This window comes from Dendrobium catenatum, unplaced genomic scaffold (genome assembly GCF_001605985.2).
Source record: "Dendrobium catenatum unplaced genomic scaffold, ASM160598v2 fragScaff_scaffold_1608, whole genome shotgun sequence".
In the NCBI taxonomy this organism is placed as follows: Eukaryota; Viridiplantae; Streptophyta; class Magnoliopsida; order Asparagales; family Orchidaceae; genus Dendrobium; species Dendrobium catenatum.
Window position 1 is genome coordinate 2,781,796 of NW_021320070.1, and position 9,315 is coordinate 2,791,110.

The window sequence follows — 9,315 nt, forward strand, 5'->3', positions numbered from 1 at the left end:
CCGGGCAGCACCACTGCTACACGCTGATGCCACTCATCACCATTAAGAACTATACTTTACATTTATTACTTCTAACAAAAAAAAATCATTAACCTGTATTTATTTAACATTCATCAAACTAATTTCAAAATATTTATTTTACATTGTAATCAATTTTTAGCCAATTAAATAGGCTCTACTCTGATTTTCAACTGCATATAATGCCATCTTTAATGAGGAAATTAGTTGTTCTCAATCCTTCCAGACCAGCATGTTAATTGAATACAAAAAATCTGGCAGAACAACTTTTGTCATATCTAATTAGCCCAAACACTATCAAGCAAATGTGAACTAAGGGCTTTCTCATAATTAGATAATGAGAAAGCTTCATGATTATGCCAAATGAAGTAATCATTACTCGTGAATAAATGAGTATTTTATAAGGCAACTGACATGTTGTATGCTTCCATCGTTCCACAACAAATATATCTAAGGCTCTACATTGATATCCTGAGCATATTCTTTTCTAAATAGGCAATGCATGTTATATTGTTACATCCTGGAATATTCACGTCGCTAGAGAAATATAAAATTTAACATCTTAGTTTTGTATGAAGATCCAGCACACAATCCGATAAGAAAGAGTGTAGTAATCATAAAAAAAATCAAGATTCTTACATGAAAAATCCTGGAAAGGGGAACAACCACGGGTCTAATCCAGTTTGAATGAATCCACTATTATATGCAGTTGATTACAAATGACGCCCTTCCTTGGGGGAAAATCTTGGCTTGATGTAATAAATATACATCATATAAAATGCATTACATGATGGGACTTGAAAAAATTACTAATGATTTGTTTGTTTGGTCGGTAGAACCATAGTCGATAGGCAACGGAGGTTGGAAAGACCGTAGTTTGTTGACGGTGGTTGGAGGGACCGTAGTTGGAGGGTGACAGTGGTCAGAAAAAACAGGTTTCAAGAGACAAAGGTCGAAATGACCACAATCTAGCTATGGAGGTCGGAATGACCGTAATCGGTGGATGACAATGGTCAAAAAAATCGTTGTTTGACGATGAATGTTAGAAGGACAGTAGTAAGCAGGCGAAAGTGGCCAGAAAGACCGTTAATAACGACGGAGGTTAGAAGGACCGTAGTTGGCAGGCGATAGTGGTCAGAAAGACAGTTGTTTGGTGAAGGACGTCAGATGGACCGTAGTTGGTTGGCGACGGAGGTCAAAAGTCTGGAGTCAGGCAGATGTCCGACGAAAGTCCGAAGATTGGGAGAAGTCCGGCGACAGCGAAAGTCCGGCTTCAGGTAGAAGTCCAACGAAAGTCCAATGGCTGGAAGAAGTCCAGGGACGGGTGGAAGTCAAGCGTCGGGTAGCAGTTCGGTGGCGGTCAGAACTTCGACATCAGGTAGAAGTCTATCGAAGGTTAGAAGTTCGACAACGGGTGGAAGTCCGACCTTGGGTAGAAATCTGGTGACGAGAGGAAGTTCGACGTTGGGTAGAAGTCCGACGACTAGCGAATGTTCGGCATCGGGTAAAAATGGATAGAAGTTCGTTGTCGGGTAGAAATTCAGTGATGGGTGGAAGTCCAGCATCGGGTAGAAGTCTAACAAAAGTCCGGTGATGGGCGGAAGTTTGACGTCGGTTAGAAGTTTGACGAAAGTCCGGTGATGGGTGGAAGTCCATCATATGGTAGAAATCCAGCTACAAGCAGAAGTTCGGTAGAAGTCCGATGAAAGTCCGACGATGGGCAGAAGTCTGGCAACGAGTGGAAGTCCGACGTCAAGTAGAAATCTAGCGACAAGCAGAAATTCAACGTCGGTCAGTGAACAGGAGGTGATCAAGGAGCTTGGTGGCAAGAGAAATATCCTCTCATCTCTTCTTTCTCTCATTGTGTTGGCCCCCACCTCATGAGAAATGATGGGTATATTTACAGTTTTCTGAGAGTGTCATGACTACTAAATAGGAGAAAGATCAAGGGTAAATTGTGAGTGGTTTGAATGGACGGGCAATGTTGAATATGTTGATCATGGAGCGTTTATTAGGAATTTGAATTCCGTAATGTTATCAGAATTCAGCGATCTTGGGCTCGTTGAATTCGTCTCGTCGATCCACTCAATTTACCTATAAACATATCATGTTCGGAAAATGTTTGGTAATCCAAATTATGATTTGAACCTTCCGAATGCACTTCGGGTCTTCGATTTGGGCCCATTTGGGCTCGAATTGAGCCAAATTTGGTGTCGTTGGGTTTGTATTTAAAGACGTCAAGTTCGACTACAAGTTTGCACAAATTGGAGTTCATATGATCCCAAATTTAATTTTGAAAGTTTTCAATCTTGCTTTTGCCTCGTGATTCGTGCTCAATCAAGGTAATTTTTTTATGACATATCAATTATAACATTCCAGCAACTTACAAATAAATCATATTTATCTAAAGTTTTGTTTGAGACAGTTTTTTTTATTGCTTTCTAAAATAATTTTTCAGTACAAAATTTTTTAAAATTATATTTTGTAATAAAAATTTTACTTTTAAAAATATTAAAAAAATTGTCTCCAACAATGCATAAATTTCTTTAGATGCACGATTGCTATATCATTGTATTATGCTATGTCATCATGAAATCATAAATGTCTATATATTTTTAATAAATAAAAAAAGAAAAGCTATGACTAAAAGATAATGGGCGTGCACTCCGAATAGTCGATCGCCACTACAATCCACTAAACTTCTTTCGCACGAATATTTAGATCACAGTGATTGATATGAAATCATGTTTTAGCTATTTAATCATTATATCGTTGAATTATTTCAAGCCCACGATTTGGTGGAAGTGGGCCCATTTAGATGACAACATTCAATGGGCCGTATGAATCCAATTAAACTGCCCACCCACTCAAACTTTTAAAAAAATAAAAATAAAAACACTTAAGACGTGCGATAGCTTCAGCCAGCGTGTGGTCGGGCTCTCTCTCTCTTGATTCCTACTGCGTTTAATTCGTCATTTTATATTGGGCATTTATTTTTTATGTAATTAATAGATAATTAAAGTTATTTAAGAAATATAATAAATGCCTTTTAATCAATTTGCTATTCAAGATTAATTAAAAAGGAAAAAATTTATGAATCAAGGATTTTTTTCGAGGTGACTATAAACTTTTTTACGGTGGTTGTAAAGTTGTGATAGAAAAAAAGAAAAAAAGATTTTTTTTTTAAATTGTAATTCTAAAAATATTAAACTTTTGTGTATTTATTTATTGCTTCATCAATTTAAAATAAATAATAATAATTTACATAAATCATAACTGACACGCGTCGGTTTTTATTTGAACGAGCTCATCTGAAACCTGCAATATCGTTCCAACATTCATCGGGCTGGCACTCTGCCTGACCGAAGCTAGCTTCTCATGATAACGACACCGAAGGTGGGCCCGAAAAATAAACCCGCCCAACAAAAACACAAGCCATTTATTGTTGGGCCCCACATGGTAACGGGCAAATTTAAGAAGATTAATAGCACATAAATATTTTTTTTTCTTAATGCACAATCACTTAATTAATAAATCAAATGGTTGGAGGGCATAACCATCCCATAAAATCTCATCAATTATTTAGATATTAAATTTATATTCCATCTAACTCATTGTCCTCATCATCTTCTCTAATAATATCTCCCCAAAAATATACAATTACAACAATTACAATAATAAAAAATTAAATATTTAAAATAATTAATAATATTTAAAAATCCCACTGAGTCTCACGAACCGACAGGAGCTCATTTATAGTGGGACGAGTTCGAGTTCGAGCTCGACTTTTAAGCTCTAGCTCAAGTTCGAGCTAACTTTCTGATCGACAAGCCGAGCTCGATAAGGCCACTGCTCGACTCGTTTACACCCCTCATTGGGAAGGTCAATATTTTATGTGACAAAGTCATCTAAAGCAACTCTCTCTAATGTTATTTGCCGTTGGAGCTACTCCAACCTTTTCACGTATATGCTCGTTTGGTATTCTATCTCTAAGTGTAAAATAATTAAGAAAAATAAAGGCAAATTGAAGGGAACAAAAGTTAAAATAGGTGTATTTTTTTTTTTAAAAGAAAAATAAAGTTAGAGCCTCACGCGCTCAACTTAGCATATTGTCTATGCCAGCTATTTATTCTCTATCATAAAAAGATTTGAACTTCACCTACCACAACCACAAGCAAATGTAATGTCAACTTTGTCCACTGCACATTTTTATTCCTATTTAATTTGATTAATTCACAGGAACTGCATTTGCACCAACTAAAAAGGTGTTCAAAATGAAATAAATCTATGGGGCCATCTGATTTATTGAGAAAGACAGAGTAAAAACATTTAATGTTTTTTTTTATTTGAAATAAAATAAATATAGTGTGCTGATGATGATGAACAATGGCTAGTAGCTGTATCAAGAGGAAATAGTGGCGGATAGTCGCCATGACTAGCGAGGGTAGCAATAGGTGGCATAGACCGATAGCTGTGGCGACTAGTGGTGCGTAGCATGCAACAGCCTACACTAAAAAAAATTAAGTGTATTTAAAAATCAGTCAAACCTGATGGTTTTTTAAGTACACAAAATTAAACCAGAGAGTAAATTCGAAATACTTCAAAATTTTATTCTATATTACTTTTACTTCAAATCAAACACGAATATTTTAAAAACTTAGAATTCTTTGCATCTATTATACTTAAAATCAAACTGCTACTTAATCTGTTTTTTTTTTTTTTAGGATTATGAAGCCTCTCTAATTCTATAATTCACACTGAAACTCCAAAATTAGATCACTGAGAGTATCCAAAAGCTCTTTTAGTGTTTTGTTATTACCAGTCACACTCATCAAGCAATGATAGCTCCAAATACAATCATGGAGATAGATGCCTAAAACAATTCCCAGTGGATTCGTACAGTTCACACAGATAAAAGAACTAACTACAACAATTTTCATGCAGAAGCAAACTATGGTAAAGAGTATCGAATTTGACTGAAATATGTTGAAACATACAAAGAAGGAATGTATTATAGTATGATGGCTTTGAATTTGATGTGGGAACTAACCTTCTGTGCTAATCTCACACAAACTACATTCTGCATAGCCTTCAACTGCTACAATGGTTAGATGAACTACCCCCTTATTCTCCTCGACTCTCAACAACATTCTATACAAGAATTCAATCTATTATTTGCGAAGTATAGATAGAGCTAGCCTACATCAACATCTTCCTCACAGATATGTATCATATGTACCAGCTTCCTCGCAAAACTGACCACCGATGTGCCGAGGGGCCTCGAACTTGTTGATGCTGTATATCTCACAGGGAACCCATGGAAAATGCGGCAGGAATTCAAAGGTACAAGCTGGAATCATTGGGCAGTTTGAAGGTCATTCTACTGAAGTGATGGAAGGCATTCTTCTGGGTTGGCATAGAAGTAGTCCTCTTCCTTGGGATGATCAGGAACTAGTGATCTTCTTCCAGGTTTTCCCGTGCGATTCGCATGAGTAGCCTTCACCGACGTAGAGAATTCATTCCAATCCATTGATCCATTGTTGTACCGATCGATCAGCTCGACAAGAAGTTTACGGTCCAACAGGAAGGTCTTCCTGTAGCCCAAGTATCTAAAAGATTGCAACACGTTTAACAAGACCATAATCCTTTATTAGCTAAGTTGCAAAACTAATAGATAGCCGTTTTTGAATAATGTAGAAGTGAAAATTTAAGAAAAATGTTCATGTGTATTTGATTCAGCAAAAAAAACTAGCAATGTATATGCAACTACTCATACAAACTTATAGAAATGTTCAGAGAAGTACCTGCGATGACCTTCAACAACCTTAGCCATGTTGCCATCATATGTAGGAACAAATATGTCGCTCTCCAATGATACCAGATAATCTAATGCAGCCATCTGTGAAGAGTGATTCTGGAAGAACCTAAGATCAGAGGGTTCCAACAGTGTCTCCTTTCTCACCTATAATCCCACATAATTACAGCAAAAACTAAGATAAAATAACCTAAAAGTAAAAGTAGCATGTTAATTATTCATGATTTGGCATAACTGACCACATTCGGATAAGCCGCATTTAAAGCAGCCATTCTTCTGGATCCACCATATATTTCTCCAGCAGCAATGTATATAGTGGTACTGCCATCAATATCCAATGCTTTCAACACAAGAGCAGTCTCTTCTGGTGTCAAAGGGCAGAGACCATCCTTCCTTTTCAGGCTAGAGTTTATTATTTTTTCCTTCCACCAAGGGTATGCATATCTGTATAAATAAATTCGCAACTATCATCATCATCATCAACAACAACAACAACATCAAGCCTTTGTCCCACTACGTGGGATCGGCTATATGAATCCTTTTTGCCATTGTGTTATGTTAAAAGTCAAATTCTCAATTAAATCTAATAAAGAAGGATAATTTATAATATTTTCTAACCATGTCTTTTTCTAACCATGTCTTTTTAGGTCTACCTCTACCTTTCTTAACACAAGTCAAATCTAATACCTCAATTGTCCTAAATGAGTCATCGGAAGGCCTCCATTTAATGTGACCAAACCATCTAAGGCGACTCTCTCTATTCTTATCTTCCACTGGAGCTACTCCAACCTTTTCACGTATATGCTCATTTCGTATCCTATCTCTAAGGATAATGCCACTCATCCACCTAAGCATCCTCATCTCTTCAACACTTAACTTAGTATTATGCTTCGCAACTATCATCAAGCAACCTAAAAGTTCATAACAAATTACTTAAACTCATCAGAAATGAATGAATAAGAATACAACGCATATTATATGCACCTCATTCGTGTCAGCTCGTTGACTTCGCCATCGGTGCAGCCATGAGTACAGCCTGAAAATGCCAACATGTCCATTTCGTATCGGAGGTGGAGGACTAGAAAAGGGCCATTTCTTTGAAGCAAGCTGATCACTCTCCTGCCCAATTCCTCAATCTGAGGAGTAAATCTAAGAGCAGAATAATTCACCCTGCAGCGAAGTTTCTGTATCTTCGCAGGCAATCCGTTATTAGCAAGCCTGGCATCAGTTCTATTCAAATGCAAGATCTTGTGCTTCTGTATCAACGGCAGAATCTGCTAAAAAAATTTATCATTCCCCAACTCTTCAATATGTAACACAAACTATAAAAGGTCAGCAGCAATTTCCAAAATAAACACAATCTGACCTGATTTTTGTAATAAGAAAGATCAGACCAGCTAATAGGTGGCATGGAATAATACAACCCCAACTCCACTCTTAGTTTCAATCTTGGTGGGAGCTCTTTCAATATCCTCACTTCATCCCTCAATGAAGTAATAAAATGGTCTACATCAAATATGTCTTCAAACTCACTGCCACATATTAGGTTTTCTTCAATTTCTAGAAACAATGAAAGTTACCCTAGCCTTTAAAATAAATTCAGAATCAATGAAGCAACTATAAAATAAGGCTTCGTTTGGGACGACTTTCTTCCAGCTTCTTAAAACGGCTTTCCAGTACAAAAATTTTAATTTTTTACTAGAAAGCCGCCTTAAGAAGTAATAAGAAAGTCATCCCAAACAAAACATAAGTTTAACTAATCTTTAAGTCATGAGATGCAATCCAACAACCGAACATACCTCGGATCATTCCAGAACGATGTTTTATCCAACTCTGGTACAATGAGGGTCACATTCAAGTATCTTGCAATAGCTGCCATATCACATATCTGCAATGATCAGTTATGATGCATAAAGGATTCAGGAGCCCGCAAGCTAGAAATAACAATAAAAACATTTAAGCTTTTTAATACATACTGCAGCTCGCATTTGATTTAGTCCACCATTGCAAGAAACAATCAAGTACCCATTGTTCTTATAGATTCCTGAAGCAAAAAAAATGAACATTGGAATATAGCCATCAGAGATTATTATTAATTTTGATTGGAGATTATAGAAAATAAGGATGATTGTTCTTATAACAATTACATAACCAGGTATGACATGAGCTGAGAAGTTGATTATAACACCAATACCAATCAGTAACAAGAGAAACATTGAAAGGTAAGGACCATTTGCGTATAAATGCAGGACATAAAGAATTCGATCAAGAGGTCTCAATGAAATTGAAAGATTTCCTAGATTTTGCGTATCCAGTTTTGGCAGGATATATTAAAGGGGAAAAGTAGGTCATTTTCCAATCTAACAATCACCATTCCTACAGGAGTGCAGACAAGAATCAGTTTCCAACAAAACCCAAAAACAATAAAACAATTGATGAGGAAGAAAGCCGCTCACTCTTGGGAGGAAGAACAATCTTCCGAGCAACAATGGAGGAGGACTCGAAGATACCCACAGGATCCGAAGGAGTGAAGCAAGAAGGCCAGGCCTTGAAAACCCTCGGCCCCCACAACTCCCTCAGCGCCGTAAGTTGCACCAAACACGTCCACAGAAGAACGGTGGTGGTTGCTCGGATCATCCACATCTTCATCCTCGACCTCGGCATGATAGCGCCCTTAAACTTCTCAACCGCAGCCGTCTTCCCCATATTCCTCTCCCAGAGCTCAGATCTACGCGGCGGCATCTCCGGTTTGCACATCCCCGGAAACCAGAATGTTTCCGCACGAATTCATAGCAACTTCAGCTCCCGATCAACATCAACCAAACAAACAAAGTCCTCTCTTTCCCACTCAATCTCCTTCCCCAAACCAAATCAATTCCATCTCTTCACGTCCTACACTATATTTATTCGAGAACTAACAATGCAGCTTCACAGGGCAAACGATTCCCCTTCCAACCGCCAAATCGTACACAAAATCACCAAAAAATAAATAAATAACTAAAGAATTGAGCCACACCGGATGCTCACAACAAAATACTTGCGAAAAAAACTATTTATAACACTCCCCGCCTTCCCCCACCCAAACAACACGAATCCGCTCACCAGAAAACTTATAAAAAACGGAGCTTTAGTAAGAAAAAACTGCTCCTTTTAGGTCAATGGAACGAGATCAACGGCTCCTGGAAACCTGCGTCAACTTCAGAACTCGCCCGGATAAGAAAGCGGGCAGAGCACCTCTGCCCGCTTCGATTTATCATCACCGAAGACGAGGGGGGTGAGCTTTTGTTCCCTTTGAGCGTCGGTGGCGTACATGTGAGTCTCGCCGCCGTACAATCCCGTGTACATTCAGCTTGTGCCCATCTATACCGTCCATTCCAGCGAGGCAGGCCAGGGCGGGAGCCAGTGGTCGACTATGAATCGGGTCAGGTTTTACTCTTTTGAACTATGTGGTATGCACGTAAATTTAATTTAAGAGAAATTTA

The 9,315-nt window shown here is 37.8% G+C and overlaps 1 protein-coding gene across 2 annotated transcripts; it reads right to left on the reverse strand.

The window, feature by feature from the left end:
- Nucleotides 1-4,970: 4,970 nt before the first annotated feature.
- Nucleotides 4,971-9,224, reverse strand: LOC110114477 (rhamnogalacturonan I rhamnosyltransferase 1). 2 transcript variants are annotated; one of them, XM_020847364.2, is made up of 8 exons: nt 8,290-9,224; nt 7,810-7,877; nt 7,633-7,721; nt 7,200-7,365; nt 6,818-7,110; nt 6,073-6,277; nt 5,823-5,980; nt 4,971-5,627 (listed from the first exon to the last, which is right to left on the reverse strand). In XM_020847364.2, exons 1-8 carry the CDS (start codon nt 8,588-8,590, stop codon nt 5,399-5,401), a joined length of 1,509 nt encoding a protein of 502 aa, XP_020703023.1. In that variant the 5' UTR covers nt 8,591-9,224; the 3' UTR covers nt 4,971-5,398. The 2 variants fall into 2 exon arrangements, with proteins under 2 accessions (XP_020703023.1, XP_020703024.1); XM_020847365.2 differs by having other exon boundaries at nt 6,818-7,107; nt 8,290-9,219.
- Between the last annotated feature and the right edge of the window lie 91 nt (nt 9,225-9,315).

Bases quoted from the DNA above. Each gene is read 5' to 3' on its own strand.
- LOC110114477 (XM_020847364.2), bottom strand. From the start codon at position 8,590: ATGTGCAAACCGGAGATGCCGCCGCGTAGATCTGAGCTCTGGGAGAGG. The intron at 7,722-7,809 runs GTATGTATTAAA...TGATCATTGCAG, and splicing joins TAAATCAAATGCGAGCTGCA to ATATGTGATATGGCAGCTAT. The intron at 5,981-6,072 runs GTCAGTTATGCC...GTGGGATTATAG, and splicing joins ATGCGGCTTATCCGAATGTG to GTGAGAAAGGAGACACTGTT.